Source organism: Myotis daubentonii, chromosome 2, assembly GCF_963259705.1.
Source record: "Myotis daubentonii chromosome 2, mMyoDau2.1, whole genome shotgun sequence".
Taxonomy (NCBI): domain Eukaryota; kingdom Metazoa; phylum Chordata; class Mammalia; order Chiroptera; family Vespertilionidae; genus Myotis; species Myotis daubentonii.
The window spans coordinates 7,436,302-7,460,423 of record NC_081841.1 but is presented as its reverse complement, the minus strand read 5'-3'; the positions used below and the strand labels follow the sequence as shown (position 1 = coordinate 7,460,423).

Below are 24,122 nucleotides of genomic sequence, written 5' to 3'. Positions count from 1 at the left end.
GCGCCAGCTATTCGGCGCATGCGCGCACACCTACAGCACGGGCCCGCCTTCTAGTAGTGATCGCTTCCGGGTCACGGCGCAGGCGCAGAGAACGCGTGGCGCTGAGCGAGGCGGAGGCGCGCGGTTTGTGGAGCTCCGCGCGCGGGTGCGGGGCGCGGGTCCGGGTCGCTGCGGCGCGGGCGTCATGTCAGACAACGAGGACAAGTGAGTGCGGGAGCGAAATGCTTTGGCGGATCCTCGGCAGGGGCGGGTGAAGCGGGAACCTGGGTCGAGGGAGGCTGGGGAGCCAGGAGTCGAGGAGCAGAATCTGAGGGGACCTGGGCTGCCGAGGGGGCCCGCGGTGCTGGAGCCGCGAGGGCGGAGAGCATAGCCCGAGGTTGGGCACAGGAAGGCTCGGGCTCGAGGGTCCAGAGAGGATCCGTGCACAGGCGCCTTCAGCAGACTTCCGCCGAGCCGGGCGCTGTGCCTTGGTTGGGACCCTTGCGGTGCATTAGGCATAGTCCCCGATCCCCACGTGCTCCCTTTCTAGAAGAGGGGGCGGCCCATGGACAGATGCGACAGCATCCTGTGAGCTGAGGCAGCGCCCGCCTCGAAGAAAGTTTTGTTTCCGCGTCGGTGAGATGCTGTAGGAGCGGCCCTCCTGCCTGTATCAGCCGATGGTGGTAGCATGGGTTTCCGCACGTTGTTCTGCTTCAAGTCGCAGGAGCTGTCCACGATGTTAAGTGAGGACCCGCTCTGCAGAAGCACCACAGGGCTGAGGGAGGCCTGCAGGTGCCGGCGCCTGGCTGCGAAGGCGGTGGCGTGTACGAGGGCGATAGGAGTAGAGGTAGTAGAGGTCGTGAGCGGCGGCTTGAGTTCGGGATTTATTTTGAAGCGAGGGCCAGAATGATGTTCTGATGTCTGTATGTGTGGGGTCCAAGGAGAGGTCTGTTCTGAAGATGAAAACAGGGGCTTGGTCAGCATAAGCATATTATTCCAAACGAAGAAGCAGGTGAGGTCATCAGGGGCGTGTCCGTGGAGAAGAGGAGGTGCCTGCTGGACCCTGGGCCTGAGCCTTTCTGTGCCCACCCTCGGGCGATGCTTTTGGCTCCCCGCCCTTCCTGCTCGCTGGGCCCCCATCAGCCGTTAGAGCATCCCAGGAGGGGTGCTTGGGGGGAAAAGAGGGGAAACCTGACGAGGAGACTGGAAAGGAGCAGCCAGTGAGGCGGGGACATGCCAAGAGAGTGAGGAGAGGGTATTGAGGGAGAGGGAGTGGCCTAGGGGTGCCAACTGGGAGGCCAAGCTCAATGAGAACATGAACAGTCCATTGGATTTAGCAACACGGACATCGTTAAGACGCTCGAAAGAAGCAGTGGTTTTGAGGGAGTTATGGAGGTGGGCATCTTCTTGGAGTGAGATGACGACAGAATAAGAAGAGAAGGATGGGAATCCATGGCGTTGGACAACTCTTCCATGAATTTTGCTCCCAAGGGGGGCATGGAAATGGGCTCCATGGGGAGAGCATAGAGAAGTTTTGTTTGTTTTTTAAGGTGGGGCAGTAGCTACATGTTTACATGCTGATGGGAATGATCCAGTAGAGAGAGGAAAGAAACAGTGAGGATGCATGAGTCCCGGCACACTTTGGGGGGCTGATGGGAGTAGGTTTGAACACAAGTGTGATTCACTCATTAAGTAGATATTTATTGAGCGCCCCCTCAATGTTGGCTGAGACACCCCATGCCCTCTTCGATTTGATTAAGTGATGCTCTAACTAACTGGTCTCTTCTTGTACAGTTTTGATGGCGACGACTTTGATGATGTGGAGGAGGATGAAGGACTAGATGACTTGGAGAATGCTGAGGAGGTCAGTAGTTAACCCTGGGCTCTCTCTTCTGCAGCCCAGGCTGCCAGATGGCCTGGCCAGTGATAACTCCCCGAATGCACCTGCCTCCTGTTTGTGCCCCTGCCACAAGCACCCCCAGTTAGAGTGAGCAGAGTTCCAGTCCTGGGTGTGGTGGAGAAGCTCTACAGGGTGGGTCCCAAGGCTTTTGTCCATTTGGATCACAGCCCATGGCTTCTGGGACTGTTAGTTCACTGATAGGTGAAATGTTACCTTCATTCATTCAACAAAGGTGTTGAATGTTTATTATGCACCAGGTGCTCTGCAGGGTGGGGGCACATAGGAGCAAGGGGGAGGGTGACCTGGGATAAAGCTGGAAGAGAAGGGCCCAGATCAGGCAGATTTCATAGCCTAAAGGTAGGGGGAAGCCACTGAGGAGTTTCGAGCTAGGGAGTGGCATGATCCAGTTTGCACTTTAGAAAGAGCATTCTGGCCTCAGAGTAAGGAGCGAATTGGGGAGGAACAAGAGTAAAAGAGAGAGACCAACTAGGAAGCTCTCATAGACCTCCGGGGAGAGGCCTGTAGCTTGGACTTGGGCACTGCTGGTGTCAGTGATGAGAAACAGCTGAAAGATATTTTGGTGGGTTGGCTATGGGCTGAGAAAGTGGGAGATGACAAGGATGACTCCTAGGTTTCTGGCTTGAGCGGCTAGGTGGATGGGTGACTGGCTTCGTGAATAGAATAGGGCTCTCCCTCTTGCGTGACTGATGCAGGAAGAGGTGCTTTATGCCTCCTGGACAGAGTGGTCCCTTGACTTTCTTAGGCTTGGAAGCTGAAGCCCCTCTTTGAATTTTCTCTCCCAGGTACCTGTTCACTGTGTCAGACACCTCCTTCCCCACCCTCCGGTCCCCTTCCATTCCTGTCCTGTCGGCTTTGCCTCCTACCTGTGGGTTAGCTCTGGTCCCTTTCTACATACCTAGGGCTCAGCCTGGTTTAGATCTTTATTGTTTTTCACCATCATTACTGCAGAGATTGTGTTCCTGGTTTTCCTGCCTTCAGTCTGCCCTGATTGCCTTTCTGCTGCCAGTCATCTTTCTTACCTGATTGATTACTATTGGTCTTCCTTAAAATGGTCTCTTTGCTTCTGCCCTTGCCCCTCAGAATATTCTCAACAGAGTACCCAGAGTGGTCATTTTAAATGTTAAGTCAGATTGTCTCTCTCTTCTGCTCAGAACCCTCATCCAGTGGTTTCCCATCCATTCACAGTAAATGCCAAAAAGATGTCCAAGGTTCTCCATGACCTGGCCACTCGCTCCCTCTGTGACCTTATCTCTTCTTGCTGCCCCTGTCATGCCAGGCAGATTCCTGCTTAGGACTTTGATCATGCTGTTTCCTCTTCCAGGAACACTTTTCCCTAAGATATCCCCATGACCTGCTTCTCGCCTCCTTCAGGTCTGTCCAGGTCATCTCACTGAGGCCTCTGACCATCCTATTGAACTTGCAGCATCCTCCCCTTCCTTCCACATCGCTGCCCTGGCACGTCCTGTCTTTTTTCTCTGTTGTCATACTGTACACTTTACTTATTAATTTTATTATCTCTTCTCATCTACACTAATAAAAGAGAAAAATGGTAATTGGTGTACGACGATACCCTTTTCATTGGCTAATCAGGGCTATATGCAAATTAACTGCCAACTAAGATTGGCAGTTAACTGCCAACAAGATGGCGGTTAATTTGCATATGTAGGCACAAAGCAGGGAGGCAAAAGGGAAAGCAGGAAGAAGCCCCCTGCCACTGACAGTGATCGGAAACCCAGGGGGGAGCTAAGAGCTGGGGGGCAGGGCAAAGGCGGCCCTGGGGCTGCCTTTGCCCTGCCCCCCAGCCATGATCGGAGAATCAGGTGCCTTTTCCGCCCTGGCCAGTGATAGCAGGAAGTAGGAGTGGAGCCAGCGATGGGAGCTGGGCATGGTCGAAGCTGGCAGTCCCGGGAGCTAGGAGTCCCTTGCCTGGGCCTAAAGCGAAGCCCACGATCGCGGGGCCGCTGCAGCTGTGGGTCCCCGCTGCCCGGGCCGGACGCCTAGGCCAGAGGCATCCTGCAGAGGCAGGGGTGGAGCCCACGCGATCGCGGCCCCCCCACCCCCGCTGCCACTGCAGGTCCCCGCTGCCCGGGCCAGACGCCTAGGCCAGAGGCGCCCGGCCTGGGCAAGGGGCCGATCCTGTGATTGGAGGGTGTGGGGGTCAACGCCTGAGGGCTCCCAGTATGTGAGAGGGGGCAGGCTGGGCTGAGGGACACCCCCCCCCCGCCCCCCCCCCCCACACACCCAGTGCACGAATTTTGTGCACCGGGCCCCTAGTTATAATATAAGCTCCATAGGGGAAGAATTTTTTTTTTTAATCATAACACATTTTATTTTGTAGAAACACCTGTCAGTAAATTTATGGTCAAATACTTTCATCAGTGTTTCCATTTATGACATTTTATTTGAGAAATTTCAGTACGGATTTAACCAGACATATAAATCATATGAGGCGAAATGATTCTCTCTTCCATTTTGTGCCACATCAGAGCTGGCGTTTGTGTTTACTCTGTCGCCGATAGCTTCGCGTCTTTGAGCAGATAACTTTTTGTCCCTGTTCTGTCTGGAAAATGGGCCATTTGAGCTAAAGGATGTCCAGGTTCCTTAGACTGTTAAAATGTGTACACAGTCTCCATGTGGCCTCCACTTTCAGTCCTAGTGTCTCAGGGTTCTCTCCAGTGAGTCTTCTGTTGATTATTCAGGGAGTTTTTCTGTATTTTAGTGCATTTCCAGTTTGTTCCTGGGAGCATGTCCGTGCAGCATCCACTCACTCTGCTGCCATTTTTAATCTCTATGTAGGGGAACAGTTTTTATGTCTTCCTGCTCTGTCCCGAGAACTTAGAACACTACCTGATATGTAGTAAACACTCAGTAAATATTTGTTGACTTAATTCTTTATTATAGAATTTATTCTCCCACCTACGACCCTATGTACTCCTTTGCTCTAATCATACTCCACAATTAGTTGTCTGAACCTAGTGCATTCTCTCCCTCCTCTGTCCTTTGAACATGCATTTCAACCTGTCTCCATGTCCTTCCCTTCCGTTGGCTTGGGGACTCCAATGAATTCTTCTACACTAGTTCCAGTCTCATCTCTGGACTGTCTTCCTAACTCCCGCATGAGTCAGATGACCCTCACCTGCTTAACTTTGCTGCATACCTTCAAAGCACTGCTGTTCTGTTTACTCTTTCTCTTTCCCAGACTATGAATTCTTTGAGAGCAGAAACTCTTAGCTTTCTGTCTCAGCACCTATTATGTCTGGCATGTGACAAATGCTTAATAAGTAATTGTTGAATATATGTATATATATGGAAAAATGTTTGCTAGTTTCTGCCCTCACTGACTTTTTAGCTCCTTGACCCATTCACTCCGTTATCCTACCTGAAGATGGGATGCTTGCTCCTCGCTTCCTGCTTAGGGTGATTTGGCGTCTGTGCTCAGGGCTTCTTTGTGTGGGGCCACGGTTCTGGGACAGCCCCATCTCTGGACCCTCTGCTTCTCTCCTCTGGATGAAGCAGCTGGCTTGGAATCCTGATCATGATTCTTCTCTCTTACTAGGTCTGAGACTTTGGCTAGTTCGCTGACTCTCCAAGCTTCTAAAATGGCACTGTAATCCCTACCTCATGAGGTTGTTGTAGGATTAAATGAGGTGTCAGTAAGGCAGCTGCACGGTTGCTGGGGAGTGACAAGCAGTGGTGGTGGTGGCGGCGATCATCGTTGGCATTGTCATCCCCCCTCACTCAGTAAGGCGCCCTGAGACTTTCCCTCTTTCTGCCTTGGTGTCCAGGAGGGCCAGGAGAACGTTGAGATCCTCCCCTCTGGAGAGCGACCGCAGGCCAACCAGAAGCGGATCACCACACCATATATGACCAAGTATGAGCGAGCCCGCGTGCTGGGCACCCGAGCCCTCCAGATCGCGTGAGTGTGTGCCCCTTTCCTGTCTTTTCCACCCGTCAGGCCACAGTGAGCCTCTGAGCCGTTGATGTGGCCCAGCCTGGCACCTAGAAACAGACTCTCCCTGCTTCCACATGCTAAAAGTGTGGGTTTAGAGAGCCCTAGATCACTGTGGGCCAGTTAGTGGGGGGGCTGTGGCACCCCCATTGGGCTTTTGGTGGTTCTTGACCATGGTCGGCCCGGAGGAGTAGGAGAACCCTCCATGTAGAGGCCATGCTAGAGATGTGAAAACAGAACAGTGATGGGGTTCTGGGGATTTGAAATTAGCAGACTTGCCTTTATCTTCCAAGTCTGAAACCAGTTGAAGAATAACAAGATTCAGGAGATAGCCACTGGATAGAAGGTGATGAAAATGTCTGAGGAGTGCCTGCTCCGACAGTGCAGGCCTCCGCGGCTGTGTCTGCAGGGGCAAGCCCGCCTTCAAAGGTTGCAAGGCCCCCTCTCTGCAGGCAGGTGGCTTTCAGAGAGCAGAGACTCCCCCAAAAGCTAGGCCACAGATGCCTGTGTTCCCCCCTCAGGTTCCCTGACAGATGAGTCACTCCTCCTTCCTGGGGAGGAGTAAGCCGGGGGACAGAGAGGGCAGGTTGGGACTGTTGCTCTCATGAAGGTCTCCTAAAGGAGCCCTCCCCAGACTTCTTACGAGCCTGTGTGCAAGCATTTCTGGCAGTTGGGCTGTTCAAGTAGGGAGTGTTGGACACTGGGGCAGAAAAGAAGCTGGGGCCAGCGTGTGGAGTTCGGCGTGCTGGAGGAGCACGTGTCCCCTTCCTAGTTTTCGATCAGCTTGGGACTTGATCTCCTCCAGTGGTGAAGATGGCCACCGTGTCCACCTCGATAAAGGGCTTTATGGTCGGGCAACATTGCTCCTCATCCGCTCCGCAGCCGTAGACCTGCTGGTCTGGGAGAAATCAGAGCCGCGATCCATATGGTCATTTTGGGGTCTTTGGGTCCGGATCCTCTAGGCCACCATCAGTTATGGTAGCTGCTATCTACATGTGGCCATTTAAGTTTAAATAAAGTAAAATGAAAAGCTCAGCCGTTTGGTTTCACCAGCCACATTATAATATGCAGTAGTCACCTGTGGCTGTGGTTTCCATAATAGATAGTGCAGATAGAAGACATTTCCATTGTTGCAAAGCAATTTATTGCTGCTCTAGTGCTCATCTCTGCTAAAAACGACCCGGCAGGAAGAATAATGCATAAGTTATTTTTCAAGTAAGTTAAGTCTTGCAAACATTGAATAAGATACTGTGCTTGTACCTGTTGGGGTGTGAAGATAATTAGACACAACCCTCCTGTCTTCCAGGTGTTTATAGCGTGGGGGGAGGTGGACCCCTTCACAAATACCCAGAACCCAAGGCAGGCAGGTGTGGAGCTTTGTAAGAGGCACAGAAAAGGGGAGCAGGGAGTAAACTGCAGCGGAGGTGAGAGTTCAGGCGGGGACAGGAAAGGACGGTGTCCCTGGGAACAGAAACAGCATGAGGCAAGGTCCACGTGGAGGCAGGCAAGTTTGGCTTGTGGTGGGGAATGGTCAGTGGCTTGGGACACAAGACTGGAAAAGATGTCACGGAGCCTTGAGCAGAAGATGGGTGTGCGGGTGGTGGGCAGCAGGCAGCACTAAAAAGTGTGGAGACAGACTTTCAGAGCATGAGTCCCAGGACCTGCTTTTCTTCAGAACAAGGCATGGTCCCACGAAGCTGGGTCTGTAGTGCTCCTTCCAATGGAGGGGTAGGCGCTGTCCGGCGGTTCCCTGCTGCTGTGAGTGGTGGACAGCAGGGCTCTAGCTTATCCCTAGCACCAGGCATGCGGCCCTGCAGTGAGGTGCTGAACGAACATTTCTCGGATAGTTTTTGGATGAACTCGCACGCCTTTCCTTAGCACCACCTAGTGGCGATGTGAACTACCGCCACTTCCTAAGAATCATTGCCGTGTTCTTTTATGGTGTCTCCGGTGCAGACAAATTACCTAAGGACACACTCTCACGCTTAGCACATTGCATGCACACAACAGGGCTGGATGAATGAACGCTCTTTAATTATTCATATATGGAAATAAAGAAGGCATATGCCGCATTCCGTAAAGCTTTAACACTTACTGAGAGAGGATATAGGGCAAGTTAAACACTTGGTCTCTGCCCTTGGGAAATTTTCAGGCTTTTGGGAGTAATAAAGTATTTAGTAATAAAATTAGTAAATTATCTGGTGTGAACTGGTGGCTCTCGCATTGGCTGGTTACCAGAGTCAGCAGGGAGTTTTGTGAATGCAGGTTCTCAGGCCCCCTCACTAGAGAGTCTATTCCAAGGGTCTGGAAAAGGGTCCTGGGACCCTGACTTTAGTGTACTCTCCTGGTAACTCTGATGATCAGGTTTCGGATCTATTAGGGTAAACCTGAGCTAGAATCATTAGGTGGCTTCCTGGAGGAGGTGGGCCGGGAACTGGCACCCCACCCAGTTGTGCTGTGGGTCAGGCATTGTGCCAGGGCGTGTCCTGGGCCACAGGTGCTCATCATGGTCTAATGTGGAAAACTTCAAACAAGGAGTCAGGCCGAAACCGGTTTGGCTCAGTGGATGGAGCGTCGGCCTGCGGACTGAAGGGTCCCAGGTTCGGTTCCGGTCAGGGGCATGTGCCTGGGTTGCGGGCACATCCCCAGTGGGGGGTGTGCGGGAGGCAGCTGGTTGGTGTTTCTCTCTCATCGATGTTTCTAGCTCTCTCTCTCTCTCTCTCTCTCTTCCTCTCTGTGGAAAATCAATAGAATATATATATATTAAAAAAAGACAAAAAAACACAAGGAGTCAGAGTCCAGGGGGTTTGGTGCCAAGAGAAGCCTGTGTAAATGAGCCAGCACTGAGGGTCCAGCTCATGATCCCCAGAGTGGAGGCATTTGAGTCTCCCCAAGGCCCACAGGGAGGGGAAGAGCGGTCAGAGGACACAAAAAGGTAACACAGTGTCTGCCAGGAGCCTCAGGAGTTTGGTGTGGTGGGAACATGGGGTGAACACAGGCAAGTAGCATGAGATGTGCTAGAAAGGTGAGCAGGAGGCTGGAAGAGCAGGACTTCTGAGGGGTGATGCCAAAACAGAGAAGGAAAATGGGAGCTGGGCCCTGAGGCAGGGCCTGGGGGCGCGGTGGGTTAGGGCCATCCGAAGGGGAGCCTTTGCTCATGCCATTTCTCTGTGCCGGGAACTCTGCCAGAGGCCCTGGGGAAGATCCTGAGAGAGGCCTTGTGGGTAAAGCTTACTCTCGTCCCGTTCACAGTACCCTTGTTTTTAAGTTTGTGGATCCTCAGCTTATAAATGGGAGGTGTTACAGCCCAGTGGATAGGAGCATGTGGGGTTCACATCTTGGTTCTGCCACTCTCTGACCTCTCTGTGCCTCAGTTTCCTCATCAGTAAAATAGAATACTCACCTCAAATAACATGGTCTGTGCAGAGAACTGAGAGCAGGTGTGACACTCAGTGAGTCGCTGCCTGTTAGCCAGTAGTGTCCTAGCGTCACTGTAGGCGAGGCAGGGCTTTTTGTCTTCATTGTCACATGAGGATGCTGAAGTTTAGAGAGAAATTCAGTGTCTTTGGAGGCAAAATTTAAACCAGGTCTACTGGCTCCCACTCGCATACTCTCCCTGTCAGTGCCCCTGAACCACTGCTCCCCACCTGCCATGCCTGTCGGCCTAGAAGGTGACCTTTCTTAGAAAAAAGGGAGGTGACCTTTCTAGGTGAGGGCGGGGGTGCCCATCCAATCCTGTTTGTGAACTAAGCCCCACCCCCACTCCCAATTTCCTGTTGGACCTTTCTCCCTGCCTTTGCCGTCTCCCCAACACCTGTCCCTGTGCCCACAGGATGTGTGCCCCCGTGATGGTGGAGCTGGAGGGGGAGACAGATCCCCTGCTTATCGCCATGAAAGAGCTCAAGTAAGTTGCCCAGATCACGGTTTGCTGCTCCAGAGCCCGGGCAGGCATCCTCTGGATTCTCTGCTGCACCCCGACCCCACCTCCCTGCCTGGGGAAGCGGTGATGGTTCCTGTGGATCTTAGCTTGTTCAGGAGTCAGCGCACCAGGAAGGAGGAGGGAGAGGGAGGAGGGGCAGGCAAAGGGGAGGCCACTGAGGAGACAGCACCTCTCCTGGCCATCAGAGTTCCCTGTTCCTGCTGCAGCCTGCCTTCCCAGCCCCCATCTTCCTCCTCCTCCTCCAGACCACTGTCCCACGCTCGGGGATGCAGGAACGTTCTTTTTATTGCAGTTCTTTTCCTGCAAAGCCCACTCAGCCCCAGGAAGAGGCTCCCTGACTTCTCTTTCCTCGCATTCTGCAGACAGTCTGCCCCTCCTGCTGCAGAGCTGGGGTCTCCAGCCCTCACATGCATGTGCCTTCTCCCCGCCACAGGGCCCGAAAGATCCCCATCATCATTCGGCGCTACCTGCCTGACGGGAGCTATGAAGACTGGGGGGTAGACGAGCTCATCATCACGGACTGAGCTGGAGTCCTGTCATCTTCCCAGCTGCGCCTCACCCCAGCTCCTGGTCCCACATCCTTTACACGTGTAAATAATAAACTCTCCAACCTTCCCACCCCTGCCTCCGGCTGTCTGCTGTGCCCACCAGCTTCTGCCCCGCTGTCTGGAGGCTGCACCCATCCCAGTGGCCCCGTGAAGGTCAGCTCTTTAAGAAGCACCAGGGGCCTTTACCCCTGTGGCTACCGCGCATCCCTCCCTCCATCTCCCCTTCACCAGAGCAAAGGCTGCTGCAGGGAGACACCTCAGCTGCCTTCCCAGCAGACAGACCAGCCTTTGTGCCCAGGGAGCTGGTTGCCATGGAAACTCCCAATTTCCTTTCCAGTGGGGACTGGCTGCAGGGGCTTCTCCCTTCTCAGGAGTATCACAGAGCAGGTCTCATCAAGCCACCCATTGTTTCCTAAGGACCTGCCTCGAGCCTCTTATCATGGGCTCGGATCCCCTTTCAGGAGCAGTGCCCCAGCAGGAAGCTTGGGGACGCAGTGATCTCCGCCCTCCCCAGGCAGAGCCCTGCTGGGCAAGTCAGCTGGAGCAAGGACCCGGCACCTGCCCCTCTTGTCCCCACTCCTCAGGCCACTGCCCACACGGTGTCCTCCATGGCCCGCCTCCCGGTCTGCCACGCCCATCCCCTCTCCTTCCCAGCCTCTGGAAGATGTCCTTCCTGTTCTGTGTGGGCCCGTGACCCTCTGAGGCCCTGACTGGGATGGGTGCTGGGATCACAGTGGGCAGGGAAGCAGGACTTCTGGGCTCAAGGCGTGGCTTTAAATCAGGACTGGAGCGCACCCTCTGTCCTAGGTTCTAATGGGTCCTATGCTCTTCACCTTGCTTACCCGACATGCGGTAAGACCAATCACATTGGATCTGCCCTCCCTGGGGGGCGGGGGACAGGGAGAGGGTTTATATTGACCCCAACAGAGATAGAAGGGAAAATTGACTCCCTGAATAAAATATACCAGCCTTAACCTCCCTTCTACTGTCAGCTCCCCTTCCCGGAAGAGGAAGAGCGGGCATGGCCCCGGGGTGGGTGCACCCTGGTTGGACAGGGTGGGAGTGATGAGCGGTCAGTTCCAGGAGGGGTGTTTGCTGCCTTGGAAGAGGGTTAATTCAGGGAGCAGGGGACTTCGCACCCCCTCCATCCTCCTCCAAGCCTGTGGAATCCTTTAATCAAGTTGGGTGCTGAAATTTCAGCTCTGAAATGCCGCCTTTGTGCTGGCATCCAGGCGGCCGCCCTAGAGTGCGGGGGTCACTTTCTCGGCCCCGTTTCTCTAAATGGTCTCTTTGTTCCTGCTGGGCCGCTCAGTATCAGATGTGATTAAAGGGAGATGGGGTTTGGGTGGGGGAGGAGAGAAGGGAGTGGGGGGTTAACCCTTAGGGAATAGGGTGTAGGAGAGATGGAGAAGGGGGTGTTTTTCCTCCCCCTTTCCACTCTGCTCCTCTTTCAGGGAGTCAGTCCCTGGCTACTCAGCTGGCCAGGCTGGGCATAATCTCTTCACCTGGCTCCTCTCTTTACATGTGTCACTCCCTGACTGAGGCCCCAGCACATCCTGAACCTTGAGGGATGAAACAAGCCAGGTCTTCCTACTTCTCTGGGAGCATTTGTCTGTTTTCCCTGTTCCCGAGTCCCCAGTGACTTCCCAGTCGATCGCATGAGCTGCCGAGTCCTGCCGAGAGCAGGAGCAATGAACAGACTGGAAATGGCCTAATGCCCCGTTTTCCAATAGAGGTGAAAGGGCGGGTTGTAAAAATTACGAGCATGTAAGGTTAGCACCGATTGATCCCGGACACATATCTAGAATCGGTTACTGCACATTGGAAAGCACTTAGGTCATGAAGAGATCCCGGGGCTAGCATAGGGTTTCTCAGAATATTACCAAATGTTTTCAGTGGTGGCTGGTCTGGAAGGTCGGAGGCTACAGCAAATCTTGTTACAGCAAGGCATCAGGCAGTCTGTACTGTGATGAAGTGTGGACTTCGTGGTGATAATAGATTCAGAATCGATTGCCAGTCTTTCCTTAAGAGTGTAGTGACAGAACTAATGAAGGATTTAGTGGATTCACAGGGCCTGCTTCTCTTCATTTCAACCTTTTTTATTAGTGACTTGAATAGGATATTCAGGTTTGCAGATACAGAAGGAGAGCTAGTAAGTTGTATTCAGGATTCCAAAAGATTTAATGTAGGTGGGAAATGGTCAATTCCAACAAGATGAAATCTGTTAAAGATCAGTATAAAATCCTGCTTTTATCTACAACAAAACACCAGGAGACATCTTACATACAGTTTGGGGCGATCTGACTTGGCAGCAGATACTGTTCTTGAGAACAGGGGTTCGCAGCTACCAAGCTTCACGGAGCCAGCAGTTTGGGTGAGGTTGCCTAAGAGCTCACATGATGCAGTTTCCGGTTGGGAGTCTGGCCACCCTGGAGGACTGGGCTAGGTCTTGGCACGCTCTACCCCACCCCTACCCACCCCACCCCACCCCAGGTCCTGACTAGGAGGTGAGAGGTGGATAAGGGAGCTGAGGTGGCCGGTCTGGAGCAGTGGAAAAAGCATCACTTCAGATTAAAAGTGGAAGCAGGGCAGATGGAAGAGATGACGGTTAAGAGCGCAATGAGGGAGTCAGGGCATCAGCACTTCTTAGCATGAACCTCAAAGCTTCAGTTTGCCCATCTGGGAAATGGGGACAAAGACTGGATCTCCTCCCTCGGGCTTGAATGACATAAAGCACTTGGCCAGGGAGCACTCCGTAAGTGGTAGGAAGCTACTGCCGTGTTCATTAGCTGGGAATAAGGAAGACTTCAGCCATTGGAGCCAGCCATCAGTGGAGCATGTGGTGAAAGGATTTCCCCTGCTCCTGAGGTGGAGTGGCTCCTGCCCCAGCACCGCTTGGAATTCAGCTGAGGAAAGCTCCGAGGGAGGAAGCACTGAAGGGTTCGATTGCACGTCTGCCATCCTGGCTTTACCCTCAGACACAGGCAGCTGCCGTGAAGGTTGGCTAGGTCCTGGATTGGGCCAGTGTGTGTTTGTGTGTGTGTATATGCGGGTGTGTGTGTGTGTGTGCGCGCGCAGAGAGAAGGCCCAGCATCACATCCTAAAGGACTGGGCAGCCAGATACCAGGAAGTCAGGCCTGACCCGCCTCTCAAGTACCTGTCTCTTGAATTCTATGTAAGCTCCCTCCTCTGCTGGGCAAGCAGAGGGGCTGCTGGGCAGGCTGCTGTAGGGTGGGCACAGCTGGCCTGGGGGAAGAGCTCCCATCTGAGGCCCCAGCCCCTGAGCACACTGACCCACTCGAGACCCCCCCTTCCTAGGCAGAGAGGAGACCTTTGGGTTAGCTGTCCTTTGCATTCCACCCCTAGCTACTTCCAGGAAGTGTGAGGAAGCACAGGTGCAGGGAGAAGAGACCAAGAGACAGGCCAGGTCAGGCCCACCAAGCAGGTAGCTGGAACCTTTACTTTTATTACGGGAATACTTAATGCAGAGTTAATACGAGCTGGAGAACCTAGGAGCGGGGGGAGGGGAGGAGGAGCTACTGAGATAAATAAGAGGGGGTAGTAATGAGTTACATGTGGATTGTGGGGGCTGCAGAACAGGAACATAGGGGCAGACAGAGCTACATACTTTATTCAGATACCACTGGGAAGCAAAGGGCAAAAGGCCAGGGCAGAATGTACATGGCAGGAGTTTAGTGTCTTCAGCTGCTGCTAGCAACCTGGTGCTGGGCCCCTTGTCCTCCTGGAGCCAAGGGTTTGGGCACGAGCAGCATAGCTCTCTGGGAGCCCAGGAGTGGGGCCGAGAGCAGGGGCCACAGAGCCTGGTGAGGGGAGAGGGAGCTGGCGGAGAGCCAGGAGGAAGGCTCTGTGCATTGTCTCCAATCCTTTCCTCACCTCCCGGATGTGCCTCAAGGTCTGGGAGGCTGTAGTGGAGGAGGCCCTGGGCCCTCTTTCCGATTAGACGAAAAATCAGGCTGTTGGCATAGAACTGGATCTGGGGTCTCTAAGTTGATTCCTTTCTGTGTTCAGGAGGGAAGGGGGGCTTGGGGGGGTTCCCCCCACTGAGTCCCCACCCACCTCCACACTCTCAGAGGCTGTTCAAAGCTGTCCCCAGCCCCCAAGGGGCAGACATAGCCCACTCCAGGCACTGATGCAGGGATGGCCTTGACCTTAGGCACGTGGCACAGGTGGCACGGGTTATGTCAGACCTCTCCTCCACGAAAGAGGAAACACAGTCACAGGAATGGCAAGGCCTCTGATTCCCAGCCGACCCTGGGTGCTTCCCCCTCCCAGAGGGTGATCAGGTCCTTCTCAGGTCCTGGGATGGAGGGTCATCCTGGGGGGAAGGTGCAGCCCCTCATGGTCCAGTCTAGGGGCAAAAACCAACCTCCTCCTCCTCTGCCCAGCCTAGAAGTCTAGGGCTTTGCCTGGGCTGAGCCTGGACAGGATGGGGTGGGGTCATCAAAGGCAGTGAGCCCGACAGAAAGCCTCCCCTCAGCTGTCAGCCTCTGCCGCCTCCTCCCCAGCCACCACCAGGACAAAGATGGGCCAGGAACTGGGTGCGAGGGCTTGGGAAGGGCATACTAGCCAGGGGCTGGGGGGATGTGACAGGGCCCCTTTAAGGTCGGGACAGCGTCGTATATACTGGCTGCTCCCAGTGTGTGGGGCTGTGGGATTGGGGCCCTGAGGGGCTGGGATCAGAGATGGCCGTGTAGAGGGGCCGCTGTGAGGGCCCCATGTAGGAGAAGGCCGAGTAGAGGCCGGAGGCCTGGCCTGAATGGCCGTAGTAGGGTCCTGAGGGCTGATGGTCAGAGTAGTCAAACTGGGGGCGGGAGATGGAGGGGAAGGCGGAGCCGTAGTGGGGCAGGCTGAGGGAGGTGTAGGCGATCTGCGAGGTGGACGGCTGGTCGCTGTAGTGCGGGGGCCCCTGGGGCCCTGCGGTCTCCGTCTTCACCTGGGCTTTGGTATCCACACCAGGTGGCGAGACCGTGGGCAGAGCCACGCCTGGCGGCTTGGAGATCCAGGCGGAGTGTCCACTGGCCACAGCCAGGGCGCTGCCCAGCCCATAGCCAGCTGCTGAGTAGCTGCCCACGTGGCCCGGGTGCCCGTTGGGTGGCAGATACTGGTCCAACTCAGCCACATCGAAGGTTTCCATGTTGGACATTACCTCGTGGCTGATCTCCCCGATGTCTACGTTGCCGAAGTCGATGTGAGGCTTTCCGCCCTCCCCCATGGAGCGCCCGTCCCGCTTGGGGTCTGCCTTCCCCGACTGCAGCTCTGTCTTTGGGGTGGTCGGAGGGGTGGGGGGGCCATGGCTCTGGCCTGAGTGGGAGGAAGACAGAGAAGCAGGAAACCAGGTCAGAGGCTTCTAGATGCTGGTAGTTCACCCTCAGAGAAGGGTTCTCCAGGACCCGAGGGCCGACCCTGCGTGCCTTGTACGTCTTACAGGCCTGGGCAGTCTGGGTTGGCATTGATTTATGTCACGGTCTTGGGTTGCTCTCTAGTGGTTCCTGAAGTTACCCAGCCTTACAGGTGGGTCCTGCCTCCCTGCCTCCCTCCTGGAGAGGCTGCCTCCTTTTGAAAGACCTTTCCCGTTGGAAAGTTTCCTCCCATCAGCCGAGGTGGCTGCCTTCCTGGCCCTCGGCTCCTTAGCTGCTGAGCCCAGGGGGGCCCTGCCCTCCATTCAGCCGCCTGCCGGCTGCTGTCCTCGCTGACCTCCTCCGCCGCCTCTCTCCTGACTCCCTGTCACGTTTGCTGGCTGGCCTGTGCCTCCTCCCCAGACAGCAGTGTTCCCTCCAACCCCTTCCTCCGGGAAACCTTCCCGCTGAGCCAGTCCCCCTGGCAATGTCTCCAGACTTTCTCCACCCTGTTCCTTTGTCCATTTCACGTTCACATGTCCATTCAGCAAACACTTAGGGGCACGGTGCCAGGTAGAGGGGACACAAGCATCAGTAAAATGGGTCGCTGTCTTCACCAGCTCAGAGGCTTGGGGAGATCCCGAGACCCACACGTGGCAGCTGCAGCAGTGCCGTGCTGACGAGCACGCAGGGGCTCGGGCCAGCGGCAGCCACTCACCCTGCCCTGGGGATCTGGTGAAGGTCTCACCGAGGGGAAGGGCTGAGCTGGGCCTTGAAGGCTGAGAAAAAGCCCAAGCCCACAGTTACATTCTGAGGTGGTGGTTCTCACGGCCCAGGGTCTTCTTTCTGCGTGTGTGCGTGTGCGTGTGCGTGTGTATGTGTGTGTTTGGTGTACGTGTGTGGGAGGATGACGGGACGGGAGATCCCATCACAGAGAGATCGGAGCTCCTGCAGGGCAGGCCTGTGCCCCGTCCATCAGACCAGAGGGAGGGCTGGGTCACTTGCCATGTGACCCTGGGCAGACCCCGGTCTTCTCCTAACCAGTTTCCTCATCAGTAAAGCCCGGCCTCCATCCTGAAGCCTTCCTGGCCCGGGGTCTGGCGGGGCTGGATGCTTCTGGAGACCCGACTGAGTGGATGGTGGGTGACCCCTCCCTAGGGGTCATGCCCGCTGCGGCTTGGGCGGCTTTGCATGCACTTGCTGCTTCCTATACCTACGGCACGTATGCTCCTGCTCCCCCTACACCAGTGATGGCGAACCTTTTGAGCTCGGCGTGTCAGCATTTTGAAAAACCCTAACTTAACTCTGGTGCCGTGTCACATATAGAAATTTTTTGATATTTGCAACCATAGTAACACAAAGACTTATATTTTTGATATTTATTTTATATATTTAAATGCCATTTAACAAAGAAAAATCAACCAAAAAAATGAGTTCGCGTGTCACCTCTGACACGCATGTCATAGGTTCGCCATCACTGTCCTACACTCTGGTTCCTGAGTGTCTGCTCCCAGGCCTGGATCAAATGGGGACTCGGGACATAGCTTCTAAGAGCAGAGCTCTGACTTCCTGTGCGCCCGGCCCACGCACAGCGCTCTATACATGGTGAGACCAACTGAGGCAGCCGTGGTGCCGGCAGAGGCCCCGGAGCCAGAGAGCCTGGGCTCAGACCTCAGCCATGTGGTCCATCACCTCAGTTTTCTCACCTTCCAGTGAGTGTAATGAGCCTCAGCTGAGGTCTGAGCCTCCCCATTTAGAATGATCAAATGAGCGGACACACCAGGCAGTTGGCACAGCGCCTGGCACACCGTAGGTGCTCAGTTAATGTTAGTGTTATCATTAATGAGAATGAAACAAGATGGCCTGACGGGCCCTTGCATGGCATGCCCTCAGTGTCACAGGCCCTGTTGTCTGTCTCCCCATCAGACCGGGAGGTGGGAGAGGCAACGCTCTCTTTTCTATCTGCTCTCCCAGTTCTCAAACCATCTGGTCCCGCCTTTTCTTGTTGTAGCTCACCCCAGGGCCCCTTAACTGGCCCTTCCCTCAGCAGCAGTGCCCCCTCCATCCGCAGAGCCATCTTACCCACTCCCTTCCCTGGCACCTGGGCCCCTGCACCCCAGCCGGAGTGACCACACAGCCTGGCAAGCCCTGCCCAGGGCACAGGGCTGTCGTGGAGTGTCAGGGTCTCACGCCACCCATCCAGCCTTCACCTCTCCCCACCCACAGCTCCCCCACCCACAGCTCAGCATCACACCCCACCCTAGCCCCCAGCCGTGTTCACCTGAGGGGTGCTCAGGGTTCCCGTCCGACATCGGAGAGCCCTCTCCCGGGTGCCGGTGGTCCAGGTGGGCGCTCTTGTAGTGGGCCTGGATGGCGGCCGCCCCGCCCTGCTCGGCCTCCCCGCCGGGGCACTCTGACTCCCCCTGCGCCGCCTTCCCGTTCTTCCGTCTCCTCGGCTGGTACTTGTAGTCCGGGTGGTCCTTCTTGTGCTGCATCCGGAGCCGCTCGGCCTCCTCGATGAAGGGGCGCTTGTCACTCTCATTCAGCAGCCTGGGGTGGGCCGTGGGGAGACAGCAGAGGGGCCACTGTGAGTGTCTTCCCTGGAAGAACTGAGGCCCGAGGATGGGCGCCCAGCGTGGGAGCTTGCCCTTTGATTTACAGACTGGAAGATGTGAGGCCCAAGGAACCCCAGGCTCAGAGGGCGCTGACCTCACCCCCACATCTCTCAAGAGGTTGGGGTATAAGAGCGGTCAGCCTGCTGCTCCTGGTAGCCCTTGGGACGGAGTTACAAGTAGGAATAGAGCTTAGGAGGGGCAGACATCAGTTCAAGGAAAGGAAAGACTTTCTCCCATCAAAGCTGTCTAGCCCGGCCGGTGTGGCTCAGTGGTTGAGCATCGACCTATGAACCGGGAGGTCATGGTTCAATTCCTGGTCAGAGCACATAGCCAGGTTGCAGGCTCCATCCCCAGTGGGGAGCGTGCAGGAGGCAGCCGATCGATGATTCCCTCTCATCGTTGATGTGTCTATCTCTCTCTCCTTCTCCCTCTCTGAAATCAATAAAAATATATATATTTTCAAAAAGCTGTCCAAGTGGGGTTTGCTACTTCGTCAGGGGGAGCTCCCTGGGACTAGAGGTGCACAAGCCGAGAAGCAGTGTGTGAGGGGAGGAGCCCGGCCTCTGCTGCTTACTGGCTGTGAGACGTGGGCAGGTCACTGCCTGAGCCTTCGTTTCCTCACCAACAGACCAGGTGACAGTGCCCACTTCCAGGTGTGGGGCTGGCCAAGATCACGGACGCGAAGCGCTTGGCACCAGGCCTGGGGTGGGCGCTGGCACTTGAGAAATAGGTGCTGTCCTGATGCTGCTTGCGGGAGGCTGGACAGGCCCTGGGGAGGGCCCGGCTCAGCTCTGGAACACTGACTCTGCCCGTTGCAGTGGCTGGGGCGAGGGCAGGATGTGAGCCCTTCCCTGCCTCCTGGGGGAGACCCTGTCTCCTCAGCCAGGCTGACAGAGGGTAGAGGGAGCAGCTGCTCTTCCCAGACCTGGGACAGGGGCAGACACCCTCTCCGCAGGCCGAGACCAACCAGTGGAGGCCCTGAAGGCACCGCCCCTGCCCACCTGACTTCAGCCTCAGAGGGAGGAGGGCAGGATGGGGTACCCTGCAGAGGGTGCTGAGGGGAGTCCTAGTCATAAGGGACTGCGGGAGCAGCTCTGTTCTCTGCCCAAAGGTGCGCTCTCAGCCCCCACCCCACCCCCAATGGGCGCCCTCTTCCCCTAGTCAGCAGAAGGCTGAGCCCTCCCACCCGGGATGGGAGGGGGTGGTCATACCAGGCGCCTCCAGCCGGCAGCAGCATTCCTCTGCAGCTTAGCCTCCCTCCTGCCCCCCTCCCCTGCCCCCTCCCCGCGAGGCCCTGAGCCCAGCCCTAGCCCAGCTTGCTCCAAGGGTCCCTCTGGTGAGAGATGGGACAGGGACTCCAGATCAGTCAGGGCCGCAGGGTTCAGGGAGTGGGATGCCTTCGGCCTCTGGAAGGCTGGGCCAGGGGAGTGGGTGGGCGGGCCCTGAAGGTGTGTGTGGCTGGGGGCAGGTGCAGGTTTGGGGTGGGGATAGAACTGCTTTTGAGGGTGAAGAGCAGGCTCCCCCAGCACGGAGGCTCCCTGGATGGTTGGGGACACTGAGCTCAAACCTTCCCTGTGCCCTCTGCCCAGTGGTCAGTGGGGTGTGAATCAGTAAGGAAATGGCAGGGGGTTTGGAGGGAGGGCACCAGCCAGAAGAGAGGGAAGACCCCAACACTGCATTCCAGTATCCCTCCCTAGTTCCTCCCAGCACCCTAACCTTGATAGAAACCTAACCTTGAGCCCACCAGACACCAGCCCATTCTGTCATCACCTCCAGGCCCACCCCAGCCTCGCCCAGACCTCGCTCTGTTTAGGCTCTCTCCTGACCCCAAGCCCCTCCTGCCCCACCACGTAAAACCCTCCCTGCCCTCCCCCATGGCCCACAGCCCTTAACGGTGAACCCCATCTCCTCTGCACCTTCACTTCACCTCTGTCCTCTGGGTCTCCAAGCTGCTTCCCCCACAAACCGGAAACCCCCACCTGGGGGGCTCTCAGGGTGGGACACTGGCTGCTGCTCCAATTGCTCCTCCTGGCAGGGAAAGGGCCTGGGGGGCCAGCCTGTGACCCCCTTTTAGTCTCTTGGCTCTAGATATTCTCTCTGGGCAGGTCAGCTACATACAGCCAGCACCATGTGACTGCATCTCATGTCCTTTCCCAGGGGGGCACGGTTAGCATGATTGTCAGAGCTACTTAGGAGCCAGGTCCTGGATGCTGGTGTGTCTACCCCAGCTCCCTTTCAGCACCCGATATAGTTGTCTGTCTGTCTGTGTCTCTCTCTCTTCAGGGTTAGGGCCCCTGCCCTCCAGTTTTGCCTCCCTAATCACCCCCCTTCCTGCTGCCTGCTGGTCTGGGAGTCATGAATCTGGGGCGGGGACCTCAGGAGGAGCCCGTGGCGACAGCCAGCCTAGTCCAAGTTCCAGGATCCCAGAACGTCCCTCAAGATCCCACCCAGGTCCAGGTAGCCCGCCCACATGTTGGCAGAGTCTTTCTCTTTGCCACTGTCCTGCCCCTTCCTACCCCCGGGCCTGGGTCCTGAGCAAGCAGCGCCTGTTTTCCTGATTGCCCCACCCCAGGCTGGCGCTTGGGGGCACCCTGGGCCCCGGTGCGCACACTGGGAGTGGTGGCCAGGAATGGGTCCTCTTGAGGGAGCCTAAACCCAGGGTTCTGGTCTGGGGAGCAGGGACAGGGCAATGGAGGCCCTGTCTTAAACCCTTGGTGGTGGAGTGCTTGGAGCAGTGGGGGCCATTCTTGCTCCAATGCCCTCACTGTGGTCTGTTCACCGTCCCCACAGCTTGCTCCGTCTGCCTGTCTGTCTCCCTCCTGCTTGTCTGTCTCTCACTGGCTCTTTTCCGTCCCCTGGCACCGACGGTCCTGGCCTGGGCTGAGCCCTCCATGGGTGTGGGTGGACCTTGGGCTGAGAGGGGTCAGGGAGCACCAGGCCATCAGCAAACAAACAGCCAAGGACAGGGCCGGGCCAGATGTGAATCCCTCTGGGAGGCCCTCCTGCTTCTTCCACCACCTAAGCCTGTGGCCTTTGGGACCTGGTCTCCACTGGGCGAGGGGCAAGCAAAGGGCACAGCAGCAGGAAGGCAGCAATTCCTCCGACAAAGCCCAAACCACTGCTCTCCTCTGCCCCACCCCACACCCTCCTGAGCACACCTCAGAGTGACAGGGTGACCCCCCTGTCGCCAGGGTCCGTGTGGGGAAGACCACTGGGCGGAGAGTCAGCAGCCGTGGTTCTGGCCCTGGCTCCCGGGCTCTGCCCCTAGCTGTTAGGTGGCCTTTGCCTTTCGGGGCTATCTCGTGGGCAGTCTAGTGGGAAACCAGGTGACCTCCGCAGGCCCAGGCTCGCACCTCCGGAGCCCCTGTTCTCTCTGTGAGCTCCCAGCTCCCAGGACGGGGGTGTGTGGGGGTGGGGGTTGCCTTTCTCAACATGGCCGGGGGTTGGCAGACTTCCTCCTTAGGGGGATGCTGTCCCCACGGAGGTTTGGTTGATCCCTGGGAGCCTGGGAGTCTGAGGGACCCGGGCAGGAAGGGGCCAAGGTTTCCTCCGGGCCAGGCTCGCAGCTCCAGCCTCGGGGTGGAGGGGCAGGAGGTTACTCATCGCTGGGTGGGGCCCTGGAAAGGAAGATGGCGCCGAACTGGGAGAGGGAGGGAGACAAGCCTGGCAGCTTTGGGATGGGTGGGAGGCGCTGCTTTCTGTGTGTCCCCTTCCCGGAGGAAGGACCCCCAGCCTGAAGATGGGTGGGGTCCGGAAGGCACAGGGAGGGCCGCTGGGACGGGCCAGGATCCTGGCCGCAGATTTCTCCATTCCTCCCTCTTCCAAAGGCTCCTGTCCGGCCCCTTGCTTCCCTGAACTTTCACCTCTTCTGCATGGCTGCCTCAGTTTCCCTCCTCTCCAGGCAGGCCCTCAATTCTTTGCCAAACGTTTCCCCAGCATCCCCGCCACTAACCCGGTGGCAGTGGCCCCCCTGAGAGCGCTGCCCGTGGGGAAGCGGTTACTGACGGCCTCCGGCCTCGGTGGGAGCCCTCCGCCATCCTCCCTCCCTCCAGCCTTCCCTGCCCCCCACCCCCCAGGACGAAGCCGAGGCCCTACCGCCTGCCTCCGACAGAATTCCAACCACGAGGGGGCGCCTTTCTGCCCGCTGCCCCGGCTGGGGAGCCAGCACCACCCCAAGGGGGCACTTGTGGGGGCCCCCCAGCCCCACCAGGAGATGGCTACCTCCGGAGAAGGGTCCGAGGAGCTCCGTGGGGCCCGAACCCCCCGCAGCGGGCGGGCAGCCCCGCTCACCTCCAGAGCTTGCCCAGCGTCTTGCTGAGCTCGGCGTTGTGCAGGTGCGGGTACTGGTCGGCCAGCTTCCTGCGCGCCGCCTGCGCCCACACCATGAAGGCGTTCATGGGCCGCTTGACGTGCGGCTTGCTCTTGCTGGCGCCGTTGACGCGCACGGGCATGGGCACCAGCGTCCAGTCGTAGCCGCTCAGCACCTGGCTGACGGCCTCGCGGATGCACACGGGGAACTTGTCGTCGTCCGCCTCGCCGTCCTGCTGCTCCTTCTTGACCTTGCCCAGCTCTCCCGGCCCCGGGCTGGCTCGCAGGCCCGCTCCCCCGCCGCCGCCGTCGGGCCCCAGCGAGGGCGCGCTGCCCGGGGACAGGCAGCGGGGCTCCTCGGAGCCCACGGGGCTCAGCTCCACCTCGGAGAGGTCCTGCTCCTCCGCCATGTCGCCCCCGGCCGCCGCCGCCTCGGCCGCCTCCCCGGGGCCCGCCGCCGGCGTCCTCGCGAAGAGTCCCACGCTCACCTGGACGGGAGGGAGTGCGCGATGGAGCCGCCGCGCGCAGCCCCGACGGCCGGGACGCGACGCGCGCAGCCCGAGGTGGCGCCCGCCCTGCTCCCCTAAACCCACGGCAGCCCCGGGCGCGCGCACATGCCAGACCCGCTCGGCCTCCTCGCTCCTGCCTCCACGTCTCCCCGCCACCTGGTCCCAACCGTCTCTCTCCCGGTGTGGGTGGGTTTGGGATTTTTCAAAACCTCCTTTTGGGTGGAGGTTTGTTGATGGAAAGGAAGAAAAACGGACTCTTTATTCGGCTCTAATCCCGGCTCCTGGAATTTCCCACCTTTTCTCTCACCTTTCCTTCTTCCCTCCGCCCGCCCCGACGGAGTCCCAAGGGGCAGGGTGGGGGCAGGGGGGGGGCAGCCCCTCTTCCCCCAGACCTCACTGCAGGGGCCCAGGCCTGGCCGGGGAGGGAGGAGCGGGCTGCGCACTCACTCACCTCCTCGGACCTGTCCTCCAGCCTGGGGCTCGTCCTCAGGAAGTGGAACACCGTGTCCCAAGGTGTGCGGTCCAGCTCGGAGCTGGGGGTGGACACTGGTGGGCTGGGAGGGAGGGGCTGGGGCGCCCTGAGCCTCAGGCCACGGCCTCGTCGGGACGGAGCCTGAATCCTCACCACCAACCACCCTGGCCGGACAGCCCGAGACTGACTGAGCACTGAGCTGCTGCCGAGGGCTGGGGAAGGAAGGAGGGGGAGAGGGGGAGGGGGAGGGGGGGAGGGAGGGAAGGGCAGAAGGTGGAGCCTCCAGCGCTTTCCTTCATCCCCAACACTCAGGGCTCCTCCGCCAGGCCCCCCCACCCCAGCTGCCTGCGCTGCTGCCCCAGGCCCACCTTGGGGTCTGAGCTCGGGTGGGGAGGTGTAGGCGCGGGGGTAGTCAGGCCAGGAAAGTCAAGGGATGTGCATGGGCAGGGTCGGAACCTGTTGCTAGGAGGAAGGGTGGGCCGGCTATGACCCCCCCACCCCCAGTCTGGGGGCCTCAGGTGGTA

The 24,122-nt window shown here is 57.5% G+C and overlaps 3 protein-coding genes across 6 annotated transcripts in view; 2 read left to right on the top strand and 1 right to left on the bottom strand.

Moving 5' to 3' along the window:
• Positions 1-1,843, top strand: part of MICALL1 (MICAL like 1) — a 35,743-nt gene extending 33,900 nt beyond the window's left edge. For both annotated transcript variants that reach the window (XM_059681584.1, XM_059681583.1), the window contains exon 17: positions 1,774-1,843. The gene's annotated coding sequence lies outside the window, so the exon portion shown is untranslated. The remainder of the gene's footprint in view (positions 1-1,773) is intronic.
• Positions 35-10,407, top strand: POLR2F (RNA polymerase II, I and III subunit F). Of its 3 annotated transcripts, none has more exons than XM_059681588.1 (5): positions 35-204; positions 1,774-1,843; positions 5,686-5,816; positions 9,682-9,753; positions 10,223-10,407. In XM_059681588.1, the coding sequence occupies exons 1-5, from the start codon at positions 185-187 to the stop codon at positions 10,311-10,313; spliced, it is 384 nt and encodes a 127-aa protein (XP_059537571.1). In that variant the 5' UTR covers positions 35-184; the 3' UTR covers positions 10,314-10,407. The 3 variants fall into 3 exon arrangements, with proteins under 3 accessions (XP_059537571.1, XP_059537570.1, XP_059537572.1); XM_059681587.1 differs by having other exon boundaries at positions 10,152-10,407; XM_059681589.1 differs by lacking the exon at positions 10,223-10,407 and adding an exon at positions 10,082-10,142.
• Positions 10,408-13,783: 3,376 nt separating this feature from the next.
• On the bottom strand, positions 13,784-23,773 carry SOX10 (SRY-box transcription factor 10). The gene is made up of 4 exons (XM_059681585.1): positions 23,578-23,773; positions 22,600-23,105; positions 17,976-18,244; positions 13,784-15,659 (listed from the first exon to the last, which is right to left on the bottom strand). Exons 2-4 carry the CDS (start codon positions 23,025-23,027, stop codon positions 14,956-14,958), a joined length of 1,401 nt encoding a protein of 466 aa, XP_059537568.1. The 5' UTR covers positions 23,028-23,105; positions 23,578-23,773; the 3' UTR covers positions 13,784-14,955.
• Positions 23,774-24,122: the final 349 nt, after the last annotated feature.